The sequence below is a fragment of the Littorina saxatilis genome, linkage group LG9, assembly GCF_037325665.1.
Source record: "Littorina saxatilis isolate snail1 linkage group LG9, US_GU_Lsax_2.0, whole genome shotgun sequence".
Taxonomy (NCBI): Eukaryota; Metazoa; Mollusca; class Gastropoda; order Littorinimorpha; family Littorinidae; genus Littorina; species Littorina saxatilis.
Window position 1 is genome coordinate 34,774,721 of NC_090253.1, and position 14,723 is coordinate 34,789,443.

At 44.6% G+C, this 14,723-nt stretch overlaps 1 protein-coding gene across 1 annotated transcript in view; it reads left to right on the forward strand.

The window, feature by feature from the left end:
* LOC138977043 (kinase suppressor of Ras 2-like) overlaps positions 1–14,723 on the forward strand; it is a 180,618-nt gene that overhangs the window by 71,165 nt on the left and 94,730 nt on the right. Inside the window, exon 8 of the mRNA XM_070349945.1 lies at positions 7,894–7,982. Within this exon, the coding sequence (XP_070206046.1) occupies positions 7,894–7,982 (89 nt within the window). The remainder of the gene's footprint in view (positions 1–7,893; positions 7,983–14,723) is intronic.

Here is a 14,723-nt window from a genome sequence, read left to right on the forward strand (position 1 = left end):
AAGGGAAAACCTACTAGCGATTGAAATTATGCAAACGAACTCACAAATCCCTCACTTTCCGAATGCAAATGCTGCAAATCCGTATGCGTGCGTCGCTGTGTCGAACGTTGGGTTGACGAACGTTGCTGACAGACGCAACAAAACTTGATCAAAAGGCACTAAAAACGATTAAATGTTTTACTTACTGGGTATCGCATTCCTCTTTTTCTTCCTGCAGACGATATGAAGCGGTTGAAACGTCGTTTCCGATGAAAGGCTCGGTTATTTCCGTTAAAAACGAAGTTTGCCGAACGTGTGATTCAGTCTACAGACACCGGTCGGATCACAACAAAAATGTTCATTCTTTGCGATTTTGTGATACTGTTGATGATACACCTGCTTTCCAGTGAAGAACATCAATAAAATGATGTTCACAAGCAAGAATAACAGACAAAAGCACGCGATGTGTAAAATTAGGCTTTGCTTTGCAAACAAAGCACGTGGTTTTTTTACTGACAGACACTTTCGGTGGCGATTGAAAATTTTTCCAGAAACGGTTTTATGCTCCCATTTGATATTTTTTCCCTATTTTATCTAGTCAGAGACTAACCTTGTGTATTAATTGAATTAATAACCCCATTATCATAAGTTTTGTGTGATATTTCGTGTCTGCTTGAATCACACTTTGAGATGGGGTCATGTGACAGAAGGAAATGGTGTCTGTCAGGATTCACACGTTCGCTTCGAAAAACTCGCTCAAATAATTGCTCAAACACAAACATTTTAGCTTTTATTTATTTTTTTGTATTGCAAATACCATACTTACTCATGCCAAGCAGAAAAAATGATGAAAATCAACACAGTAAGCAAGTAATTTGAAGGCAAAGTTTACACACATCAAAGAGTCTGATTACCGTGAAACCTGCCTAGGAGTCATTCATTTTTGCAGTTCTCATTGTCTCTTCTGCATCTGCAAGCCCATGTGCATGGTAAGCGTGACCTCTTGCATTTGCAGCGGGCTGTCATGCATCTCGTGGTGCAGCTGCAGCTGATCAGTTCCAAACAGGACTCTGGGACGGGGGCCAGTGACATCAGAACAGGAACAATTGTCTCGGCTACGAATTTCCATCCCATGGTCGCAGTGGGAGGCAGGACTGGATGCTGCAGGTGAGCCTGTCGCCACACTGTTGCCTGGAAGTGTGCACATCTGATGTGATGTGACAACGCATCCTTGGTTGGTGGAAGCTTCTCTGGTATGACGCCTTTGACAAATAGCTTGCAGCGTGCTTCATTGATGTTGGATGTGTCTGACACGCCATAGACTTTGCAAACGAACTCTTCTGCTTCTTGGATGGTTTTGTCCCCAAGATCAGGGTCTTCTCCAAGGCACTGCAGGAGACGGTAGTGCTCTTTGAAGGTTACCCAGCACGTCTTCTTTGTGTGCCCAGTCAGGTAAGAGGTCGTGTCACTGCTTGTCAGTGCACGAAAAACAGGCAAAGCTTCAAGGGCATCTTGGTGCAGTCTCAAGTGTTCCACAATGGTGTGGACTGGGAGATACTTTCTCTGCTTGGCTGTTCCCGTCTTCATCCACACTTTCTGGCAGGGCATCCTGTGGAAATGTGCAACTAGTAACACAAGGACGTCAGTGTCTCTTGCAGACACAACAATGCTTGCAGCCTGGCTGTTGACGCAGTGCAAGATGATCCTTGTGTCAGCCTCTTCGTGTCTGGCCTCCAAATGCTCCACATCAACTCTTGGATCAGATGTCTCTGCTCTCTCTTCATTGCTGAACCACCAGCAGCAACAGCTGTTTTGTCATTGGGTGCCTTCAAGATCAGCTGTTGAGAAAGGAATCTTGCGAGGTCTGCTTTGTTTTCTTGATGGGCGAGGAAGTTGTCCCACTTGGCTGGGAGAGGGACATCTTTGCTTTCAATCATCCTTCTGAGTGCAACTGCGCCTTGTTTGCGCCGAGTTCTGGTTCCTCCTTTGATGGAAAGCTCATAGTACCTGCCAAACAAAACGTCAATTCTTTGGAAGTCTGATCCGCTCCAAAGAACAGCTTCCATGGAGACGTCTGCCAGGTCTCCAAATGTCACTGCTGTCTGCGGTTTTCCAATGGCATTGACCAGTGCTTGGCCATCAATGATGAGTGTGGTTTCCTTTTCCAGATCTGTTGCTTCTAGCTGAGGAGGACATGGAACTTCACTGGTCAGGGTTTGAGCAAGTATCGCCTTTGGACCTGAACGAAGCTGTCCATTCATTTCAGCAATGGCCAGTGGGACTGCCAAGAGTTCATGATTTAGGACATCCTGGAGGTTGACGTCTCTTCTAGCTTCATAGGCAGTGATGAGACGTTGCAGGATATTTCTGTCTGCTTTGACAGTTTTCACACCACCTGTGCGTGAGTCTGTGCGTTTGACTGCAAACAGGGATGAAAACGTCAGAAACTTGTTTTTGGGCAGTGGATCCCTTAGCCTGACTTTTCTCTGCTCAGTAGCCACCAGTCTCTCCTCAACAAACGAATTCAGCTGCTCCTGACCTTTCCTCTCAGCTGACAGCAAGTCTGCTTCAATTGCCTCTGTGACAAGGTCTTTGTTGCAGGCATGGGAATTGTCCGCCGAAAGGCAAATTTCTGCCGAATATTGTTTTCGTTCCGCCGAAAAAGCAAAAGTGTCCGCCGAAAAAACAGACGGGGGAGGCAAAAATGGTTATGAAAACTGAATTTAATGGCAAATTTGGACCTCAGATGACACCAAATTGCACTATTTGGGTTCTTTGGAGACATTTTTCCGGGGGAGGGGGGGGGAGGGGGGCATGCCCCCCGACCCCCCTAGTAAGGCTAGGCGCTTCGCGCCATCGACTTTAATATTACTTACAAAATGTCAGCCTTTTTTACTTTTATCAATTCCCATGCCTGTTGTTGGCTATGTTCTGCAGACTGTGCAATTTCAATTAACTGCATGTCAGTTACAAGTTTTGATACTTCCTTTTCTGATTGCTGTAGATACTTACAAGTAATAAGGGTAAGATTTAATTACATGTAGACGAGTTTTAAGGATAAAATACCGGGCTATATGCGGAATTCATACTTCTTACAGTCTCGCGGCGGCCATTTTTCTTTATTTATTTAATTTTCTGACTAAACTGGGGCCCCCGTAGCGCAGTGGTTATTAAGTGCATCGGGCTGCGGGCCGGGAGGTCGTGGGTTCGAATCCCATCAGGGTCATGTGGGTTTTTCGGGCTACGGTCGGCTCCTACCCAGAGTGGAAGTGCAATGGTTCCTATGGGAAGGCTGGGATCACACAGCCGAGTGTCATTCACTTAACGAATGCGACTTTGAGGGTGCTCAGATTCTGTTTACCTGACCAACACCGCAGGTGCGGCAGTTTTCGGGCCTGGTTGACGCCAGGATATATTATGACAGTAAGCGTAGAGTGCTGCCCTGTTACGTAGTCTCAAACCAAATTGGAAATCCAAAGCATCATCATTATAATCATCCTCATCTCATTAATCATCCAAAATATAAATTGTCCTTGCTCTTGTGGCCCTTCATGCCCGGAGCTCTCATGGTGACCTTGGTCTGAGTGTTACTGTTCGATCCTTCCCTGAATAGTAGTTCTGCTGTCAGTCTTCAACGTGTGACGTTCTGGGGGGTCGACGGAGGGACGTGGTGGCGATCTGCTCTCTGGAGGGGATGCTCACTCAGTCTGGCTCCGCGACTTAAAGTCAATGTCGTTTGTAGGGGGCATAGTAGATAGTGGGCTGACTGAACACCGTCGAAGTGACTCAGCAGAAGTGCAGTGTCATCTTCCGAGGGTAGCCTACCGCAGCGACCCGACATCCCCCCCTGGAGCGTCTGTAAAATCGACAAGTCTGGCGGCGGAACGAAATTCAGAAGTGGTTGGAGCAGTGAGTGCAGGGACGGGGCGGTGTGAGAGCACAACGGGACAATGGAACAGGTGTAAGGACGAAGAAAAAAAACAAAAAAAAACTTTTCCTCAAAAATGCCTACCGGGTTACGGAATTTTTAAAATCCGGACCTGTCTATAAGCGAGGAGAGGCTTCTAAAACCCTTCTTGAAATGTGTTTACCACTTGTTTTTGTAGACCCCCTAGCAAGAGTGATACAACCAAACATCTTAAAGTATGGAGGTTTTTGATCTTGTGCATTCAACCCCCCCCCCCCCCCCCCATTTTTTCATTTTTTTGTTTGCTGTTTTCAGTTTTAAAGCCGGGAGAGGCTCAAATAGCCCCTCTTGAATTGCTAAAATTCATTTTGAGCTGGTCAGTTACAAATACCTTCAAGTTTACAAGATTGATATATTATGCATCTCTAAAAAGCTTGTTTGTTCTAAGATTTAGAGTCAGGAGAGGCCACCTAAACCCTCCCTAAAATGCTTACATTTATTTTTGGCTGGGGGGACTGCCCCCCTAGACCCCCCAGCAAGGGCGCTGCCCCTGCACCCCACCAGAGCCTTAGCGGCCCCTGGACCCCCGCCTTCCAAAATGTTCACCCATGAAATTGCGAAAAGTCACTGTGATGAAAGACTACGTTTTAGATTTATTTCCATATTTATCCATAGCATCAGTGTTTCATTATGATAAAAACTCCAAGTTTACATAACACATTTGCTCATGCATGTTTATTCAGTATTTTTCACAAGTGTACAACGCTTTGTATTTGCGTAAAACCTTTAATGTGTACATATTCCTTGATTTTTGTTTTCTGTTTTTTTCTCTCTTTTTTAAGGTGAATGAATATCCGTGTAAATATGTGATTAGAGTAGTCCCTCTCTGTACAAGGGCTGGTTGAAAAAAAGCTTGTTTGTAATGCTTATGCCACAACCCTCGTAAATTAAATTTGATTTGATTCCACCTCAGTAACCTTGTGCTCAATAAGCAGTTACTGGCGCCTTAGTAGTAGCTGGAGAAACACCTGGCCTGGGCAATTGGACTGACACAGTACCTAAATCGGCATGCTTGACTGCACAGCAGACACTGCTGGCAATAAAGGATGGTTACCCGTTATCCATGCTGCCTAAGGGATGTCATGTTTGATATGCTATGGTGTGTGAAATTTGAGGCGTTCTTTACAAATCCATGAGAGAAAATGTGCAGACGAAAAAAAATTTAAATTTTTGAAATAATTGTTTTAAGGTTGGTTCTGGGTTTTTTTTCCGGGGTCTAAGATGCCATGGTGATATAGCCAAATTCACGATATAGTGGAATTCCCCTGTAGTGTGTTTTTTCCTTTGGGTAATCTCAAACATTTATTTATAAATTTGTAAGTATGTGAATAGCAATGACACATGAAATTTTGAAATTAATGGTTGAATGACAAGACACACACCATTTTAAAGAGATCAAAATTCTGAGCACAAAGCAATTTGTTTTATTTAAATCGGTGCAGTAGTTCTCGAGATATGGTCATTTTAGTTGAGAAATTTTGGGCGTCATTTGAGGACAAAGCTAGTAGCTAAATACATGGGACATAGACTGATTGCTATGGCAATGACATGACATTTTGAAATTAATGGTTAAATGACAAGAAACACACCATTTTAAAGAGATCAAAATTCTGAGCACATAGCAATTTGTTTTATTTGAATCGGTGCAGTAGTTAGCGAGATATGGTCCTTTTAGTTTGAGATCACTTTGCTTTCAGCGAGCCGAGATCGCAACCTCTTCAGGCTTTTGATCGACCGAGTTTCGCATTTTTCGGGTCCAGTTTTGCGCAGCATAATCGTTGGGAATAAGTCATTTCTCGCTCGATTCTTTTGATTTTTGGCTTAAATGAAACAGAAGTTAATGTTTTATAAACTGCATTTGAACCGTGTATGCCGATGGAAGTTTTCAGACCAAATTTTAGTGAAACTCACACGAGTAATATTCACCGTCATGCTGACGGAGATGTAGCTTCCGGTGGGTCGCGGTTTTCTGTATGGGAAAGATGTAAGGCTTTCTCTGATTGGTTGCAAAATATCACAGCCCTCCAATGAAAATTACGGTATTCCCAGCAGTTTGAAATGAACTGGTCGTCTGCTAAGAGTGACGCGAAAATGGCCGCGAAGACGAACACGCACTTTCACACTCAAAATATTCCAAAACACATCTTTTATTAATTTCATACAGTAAACTTTGTTTTTGAATCATTTCTTTATTCATTCCTTTTTCATTTGATACATAATTTGTGACTCACAAACATCAATTATGCCAATTATTTTTCACTCAAAGTGAAAAAAAGTGCCTTTTCACTGTGTCCTCAGTTGACGCTGGGCGATGTGGCAATGCTAATGTGAAAGCTTTGTCTTCAAGTGTATTTGCAAGTATACACACTCTTTGGTGAAAGAAGAAACATACTGTATTCATGCTGTGGTTTTAATTTTAATTTGAAAATTTTAATTTTAAAAATAATGATACATGAAAGCCATCTTCCTGCTCAGAGCAAGTCTATATACATGAAATAATATACCCGTTGTCAATGGCCTGCAGTGATCGCTGAGCTTGCGTGTTTCCCAAACTCCCATGACCACACGTGACCTCAGGCAAAACATGTTATCTGGTATCACTTGGGGCAAGTGATGGTTGCCGCAACGAATCGTAAACTCTGATGTGTATATTTCAAAAGAAATGGGGTCATATCGAGCAGACACTTAATTTCATATATACATTTGAGTCGGTTATTCGCTGCGATTGCTGGTTTTAAGTGGTCAACCATGGGGTTTTGTTTGTCTCGCTGTATCCGGATATCAATAAATCCACTGCAACTCTTCCAAAGTGCTTGAAAACGTCTGTTGATATTTCTGTGTGTAAATGCTTTCCTTTGTCCAGAAAAGCAAGAGTATTTCTCAGCATTTGGAACAGGGGCCGGCTGGTAGTTCAGTTGGTAGAGCACTGGACTTCTGATCCTGTGGTCGAAGGTTTAAATCGGGGCCGGGCTGGATACGGGTCAACGTTATGTGCAGACTCAGAGACAGTATCCTTGTTCCACTCCCATGTCACCACTGTGGCACATAAAAAAACGCGGTTATTCTGCCATAAGTGCATTATATTTTTAAAACGCAGACACCTGGGTAGCGGGACTCTGTTGCTGCTTGCTTTCCACTAGGAGGAAGCGACCCGAATTTCCCAGCAATGGGACTATAAAGAAATGAAAACGAAAAACAGTCCATTTTCACTTGTTTACAAGATGGTCATTAGCACATTGTGTGCATTGGCTAAGGCAGTGGTAAGACGTCGGCCTCCTAATCCGGAGGTCGTGAGTTCGAATCCCGGTCGCTGCCACCTGGTGGGTTAAGAGTGGAGATTTTTCCGATCTCCCAGGTTAACTTATGTGCAGACCTGCTAGTGACTTAACCCCCTTCATGTGTACACGCAAGCACAAGACCAAGTGCGCACGGAAAAGATCCTGTAATCCATGTCGGAGTTCGGTGGGTTATGGAAACACGAAAATACCCAGCATGCCTACTCAACGAAAGCGGAGTGAGCTGACTATGCTCTCAGAGTATAGTGTGGGGAACCCAAATGGGCAAACGAGCTCACACGTAACCAGACAATTCTGGAACGCTGAAGAAGAAGATACTATAAGGAGGTATACTATTCTTGAAGTGTTGGAAGAGATCAAAAATGCAGGGGTATTCACTCAATTTTACCCTGGCACACAGGAATACCTGAGAGGGAAAAATAGCTGGCATTCAAGAGGTTAACACTGTAAAACAATACAGAAGAATCATTTGTAATGTAAATTCTGAACTGTTTCAAGGAAAAGCACAAATCTGTTCAGAGGTCAGAACACCAGTTCAGAACGGCAGCTATGTCACTCTCCTAATATATTTGTTATATCTTAGAAAGTGGATAACCTCTTTGTTCTCCTGAATGAGTAAAGATTTAGAGGGCTTGACTTTTTCTGCCGCAGGAAAAAGTTTCACAAAGAATGTGCTACAAAAGCGCCTCCAGCATGTGGCTTGTCAGATGCACAGCTTGATTACTTCTTAGAATGGTCAGGTAAGTTAATGTTATATTTTTCTACCTGTATTGTTCTGATTTGGGAAGGATAGTACACCACACTGCACTGGTCACACCCTGCCTTTTGAAGACAAAATTGTAATTCATTACATTGTGGATGAGTGTGTTTATTTGTGATATAGATTAGCATCTATTTGTCTGTCAGTATGTCTGGATGAAAGTCCCTTGTTCATTTCAATCTCAGGTGCCAGGAGATTGGTTCCGTACAACTCTCGCTTACTCCATTACACATGTCGCATGCATATAGAGCGCTTACTTCCCTCTGGTTATTTGATCTCTAAACAGCGCTCTGCCTCATTTCGTTTAACCTTCGCCGGTTGTCGTGGGTCCGTGTGGACCCTGGAAGAAGGGTGTTTAATTGCAAATATCTCTTAAACCAGTTGGAATTGTTTAATGAGCTTTTAAGAATGCCTCAGACACCTAAAAAGCTCTTATGTCCTAAAAGATCATTAAATTTCAGCGAGAAGTAAATAAAAAAATAAAGGTCAAATTTAGACTACACACAGAAGACATCGTGGGGCCGTGCGGACTCATGTTTCTCAAACAGAAGGAACTTACATAAAAACTAGGGAGAGAAGTCACAAACCTTCAGGTATTGGCTCTAAACACCATTTTCTACGATCTGTTTCATTTTGGAGTTATAAGCAAGTCGCGTGGAGCGAAATTAATACATAACAATGTGGGTCCACACGGCCCCACGACGTCCACAGAAGGGTATTCACGTTTTTCCTTTTTTGAAAAGCTTTAGTCTGCACGGTAATAATTAAATAATTTAATTTGATTACTTCTCGCTGAAATTTAACCACAGCGTATACGGAAGGGAATACACGTTTTTGCTTCTTTGGAAAGCATGGGTCTACGGAAGGGTATGCATATGTTTCCTTCTTTGAGTTTGAGAAGCATGGTCCGCACGGCCCCACGATGTCTTGCGTGTGTAGTCGATAACCAGGTCGGGCGAAGGTTAAGATTGTCAGTACAGCAGTCCCTCTCATGAACGGACACCCTTGGGCCATAGCAAACCTGTCCGTACATTGCAGGTGGCCGGTCACGGGAGGGGTGACCACACCTGGGATCCCCTCCCCCATACACTCACACAGAGACACACACACAACATGTTTGAGTCTATGCTAACCACTTCTTGTGGCTACTAAACGATAACATCCAACTCCTAATATTTTGTTAAACGTTCTGCAAAAAATTATTTGTATGAATGGTGTTGAAAAGAAGAGATAAAATAAATCCTCAAGGCAGTGAACGCACTCACCATGCACTGACATACTAAAGCAGCCACAGCACAGAGGCAGGTGTGCAGATGCTTTGTGAGAATAAGCATTGAAAACCAGTTTGAATAAAAACAAGAGGCGAAGCCTTCAAGGCTCCCATAAGAAATCAACAAACAGTAACACAAACTCATCCGTCACACACACACACACACACACACACACGCACACACACACACACACAGAGTTAAAACTAACGCATCATATCAACTCCATGTATAATTTTCAAAAGAAGGCAAACAGATAAAATGACTGTGTATTTGTTGTTGGTGCAGTTGTCCTTGAATGAGATCTTGTGCAATCCTCACACACACACACACACACACACACACACACACACACACACACACACACACACACACACACACACACACACAGGCACTGTGTTCATTTGCAAATCTACCATCAGCTTATCTGTCTTTTGCACTGCAGACACTAAGCAATAGGTACCTGCCATGTGGCCACTTTTTCCACTGCTGTCCTCAGTCCCATACTTTTCATCAAGACTTGTCACCATGCCGAGTGGATCTAAATTCGGAAGTCTTCATGTGGCTGAGGCATATCTGACATAGCGTCGATCTTGTAGGTTAACCTCCTTTCTGAAACAAATGGCAAAATGCGATTAGTTATGATGACTACAACCTACACAAATATAAACAGTGTTTTGAAACAGAATAGTCAGGTTATACAAGCCACTTTACCTATGCAGCATGGTAACCCTACAATATGCGAAACATGTCAACTGACTGCAGCAGCCTGGTTCTTAAAATAATTCTGACGGTCAACACAACCAACACACTATTCACATTCCATTTTAAGGAGCAATAGAGGTACTCTCTGAGGGTCTTGTTTAAATGATAACGATCAACTCAGGAGGGAAAAAACAAGAGAGGAAAAAAGAAACCACATCAACCGCAGAAAAATACAGAATCACTGTGACACATGTACCATTAGGCCTATTTACAAACAAATGCCACAGCAAGCTTTCTTTGGACGACTGTCGTTGTCTCAAAACTCACATTCTACCTTCTGTCCGAAAGAATCTAATCTTACGTTGTACTGCCTTGAAAGAAAATGTCAACAAAGACAAGAAAGCTGTTGCAAGGTAAGCTTATCAAACGTTACATAGTGAATCATGATAGTGCGTAAACAGCAAACAGTACAATCAAAGAGAGAATCGAGTCTGGAATGAAACGCGATACAGATCTAGCATTCAAAAACTGTCTTTCAAGTTCAAGGAAGTTGTTGCAAGGTAAGACTTACTAAATTGTACAGACAAAACCATGACAGTGCATGTTTTGAATCTGAGGAAAAAATCGTGATCATTTTGACTTTGAGAACAGATTCATTCCGTTTCCTTATATCTGCATGTTCAAGTAAATGATGGACAGTTTTTTTCGGGCAGAGTAAACTTAACTTGAGACTCTACTGCAAGTCTTGAAATTCACATAAATCGAACCACGAACAATTAAAGACATCCAAACATTACAGGCACTTTAGATCAACTCATTTCACTAGAGGTGACTGCCTAGCACTGTGTTTGACATCCGTGTCTGCTGAAATAAAAAGAAATTAAAACAAAACGGATTAACAGTAGGTGACACGTTATCAGAGTGGGAGACACTAGATCTGTCTCTGTACTTACCGGGATACGGCTGCCAGATCGACACTGCGCTTTCGACAGCTCTTCCTCGCGTGGACATTGGAAAAACGCTGTGCAGATCAAATTGTAGGAAATCTCCCTTTGGTAGCTTCTTTATTTACTTTTCTGGAGCTTAGAAACCGAACAACATGAAATCGTCTTCCCCGAATCGGCGAATGCAGAAGTGAGAACTGGAGAAGTGAATCTATACCACAATCCTTCGCGCGACCCCTGACCTGGTCTTGACACCTGACCTGGTCTACATACATGTACCACACACCACAGAAACCAGTCAACTGCTTGTACCCCTTCAAAACCCCCACCACCCGTTTTCTTTGGATACACGCTTTAACTACACACATGCCGACACAATGTTGATCATTGCTTCAATATTTTGAAGATGGTGCTTGAAAAATAACCAGGTGAAATGAGTATTTCGGTGTTTAGTCAAATGTTAAAGTTTCTACCACAGACATACACACGCACGCACACACGCACGCACAGACAAAGTTACGATCGCATATCAATCAATGAGTCTTATATCGCGCATATTCCGTGGGTACAGTTCTAGGCGCTCTGCAGTGATGCCGTGTGAGATGAAATTTTATACGGCCAGTAGATTGCAGCCATTTCGGCGCATATTTACCTTTCACGGCCTATTATTCCAAGTCACACGGGTATAGGTAGACAATTATTAACTGTGCCTAAGCAATTTTGCCAGGAAAGACCCTTTTGTCAATCGTGGGATCTTTAACGTGCACACCCAATGTAGTGTACACGGGGGGAGGTTCGGACACCGAAGAGAGTCTGCACACAAAGTTGACTCTGTGAAATAAATTTCCGCCGAACCTGGGATCGAACTCACGCTGACAGCGGCCAACTGAATACAAATCCAGCGCGCTACCAACTGAGCTATATCCCCGCCCGTGAGCCAACCAGCAGATAGAGCCGCATGTCATAATTATTCTTCTTGTCTGGCTTTATTGACTGCATGCCGATCTTGTGGCAGTGACTTTTCACTCTTCAGTCGAGATACAGTGTACACTGTACACAACACCGCTCTCACTCTCCCTCACTGCCTACCCTAAGCCCTGACAACTGATCCTTGGAAATTGTTTGGAAGAGTACACCTATCTATTTCTCTCCAATGCTCTTCCTGCTGACATGCAGTGACACCTGACACCCCGCTGAGTTTAGCCAGCTACCCCCTCCCCCCTCTCTCTCTCTTCCTCCCCCCAGCCATGTACTGTTTGGTGCTGTGGCCAGAGAGGTGTCACCGGATAATTGAGGCCAGCTGCACTGTTCACTCAGAGCAAAACCAGTTGAATGTGTCCAACTTTTGACAAAGCAACACAACTGAAGGGTTCACAGATTAGGTAACCGACTCAAGGCTGTGGGGAAACAAGAGTATCTTGTCAATGAAAGAGGTTACACACAGACACGCGATGCTGAGAACGGTGGCCGATTTGAATTACATATCTTTACCCAACTCACAAATAGCAATTAACTCTAGTTCAGTGCTGGTAACGCTGTACGCGTCCCCTTGGTAACAAGGGAGACCACTCTAAAAAAGAAAGTGATCAATCCCATAAGGCCAGACTATAGCAAGTCTGACTTCCGTATGCGTGCGCATATGCCGCCATCTTATCATTCCACACTCAGCGTTCAACAAGACTGGTCGCTTATCAAGTACGCTCCGGCTGTTTTCAGCCTTGTTTCTGAGTCTACGGACTCTGGCTTCGCCCCTTGGTCTGCCGCTGAGCTTTACCTACACCTTTGCTGTTTGGGTGAGACCTTGCCTGTTTTATGAAAATTTGGGCGACAAATTCTTGTCGCGCTTTTGCGAACTTGTAAGAATTTTTCTAGTAAGAATTTTTTCGTGAGTTCGTTTTTGTCATGGCGGAGAACGCCAAGTTTATACTTAGTTTGAGACAGGCTACTGTTGCAGCGTCTCCTACTAAGAAAAGATTCCTCGTCTAGTAAGAGTAAGAGTGCCGGACTAACCGCCATTTCACTCTCAGAACCGGGAACAGGCAAATGTTTTGATGTTTTGGTCGACAAGCCGTCGACCGCCATTTTGTCCGCTTAAGGGACAAGGTCACTCGCGGTGACAAAGATGTTGTTGTTGATTAGGATGTTGTTGTGTCGGGGGCATCTGGTGGTTCAGGTGTTTTGCCCTCCGACGTTGCGTTCGTCGTTACTGGCGATTAGTTCGCAGGTTTCGTCTTTGGCTGATTAACATTTAGCCTCCGGTCAAGCTATGTTAATGTCAGACAGAGTTAGTCTTTCGGGTGTAGCCCCTACTGAGTCTGGGTCTCCTCTTTACCCTGGTTTAGCGGCCACGAACGGGGCCTCGTTTTTACTGACACTTAGCGCGCAAGTTTCTACGTTAGCGTCAGAATTGTCCTCCACTCGGGAGGAACTGCGTTCACCCCCTTCCGGTGTTTCAGATGCTTTCTCTCTAGCCAAGATCCGGCCATCTCCTTCAGCTACTTCAACTTCCGCTCAGGCTTCAGCGACTGTGACTCGGGCTGATGTCCATGCCTCGCCGGCCGGTGGGGTTCGCATGGTGTCTCTGCTGAACACGCCGACTCTTGACAAAGGTATGTCTACACCGCAAGTAGCTAGGTTCTCTAGCGAAAGCGGTGTGCGAGCTCAGGAGGCAGTAAAGCGCTACATATGCCTTGAAAGTCCCGATGAGCAGCGAAAGGATGTCGGGCTCCGACCCACTCTTTATGAGTATTTCGGGGAGCATCTTCGTCCTCTTCCACCCGGTGGGCAGGAAGTAGTCGGTCAAGCCGGCGGGGATATAGCTCAGTTGGTAGCGCGCTGGATTTGTATTCAGTTGGCCGCTGTCAGCGTGAGTTCGATCCCAGGTTCGGCGGAAATTTATTTCACAGAGTCAACTTTGTGTGCAGACTCTCTTCGGTGTCCGAACCTCCCCCCGTGTACACTACATTGGGTGTGCACGTTAAAGATCCCACGATTGACAAAAGGGTCTTTCCTGGCAAAATTGCTCAGGCACAGTTAATAATTGTCTACCTATACCCGTGTGACTTGGAATAATAGGCCGTGAAAGGTAAATATGCGCCGAAATGGCTGCAATCTACTGGCCGTATAAAATTTCATCTCACACGGCATCACTGCAGAGCGCCTAGAACTGTACCCACGGAATATGCGCGATATAAGACTCATTGATTGATTGATTGATGGAAGCCGACGTTTGGATGGACCGCGGGTGTCTGTCTGTAGGTCAACCTCCTGGGTCTGATTTCGAGCAGGACGGTGTGACTGACTAGGCCTCTGTGGCCTACCTGACTACGATGGCGAGCAGGAAGGTTAACGAGGGTGCGTCCATGGTGGTGGGCGACACCCAGCTTACTTGCCGTTCTAGTTGTCCAGCGCGTGACGCGGGCTAACGGAAATGGCATTTAAGTTATTGGTGACTCTGGTGCTGACCATGGGTGTCATTCTGGGGTCACCTACCTGACTACGATGGCGAGCAGGAAGGTTAACGAGGGTGCGTCCATGGGGATGGACGACACCCAGCTTAACTTGCCGTTCAAGTTGTCCAGCGCAGTGACGTGGGCGGCGGAAAACGGCATTTAAGTTTTGACCGGAAGGGGTGGTTGAGAGCAGGGCGTAACTTACTCCACCTCTATCTGGTTCCAGAGGAACAGGATGTTCTCTTCAGTTTCCGGGAATCGTTGTCCATTGCCCTGGAGTTGGCAAATGGCCGCGTGTAGCCGGGTTCTCCGGTGAAAGTGGTGTACGTTCGCACGAGGAATGTAGCATGCA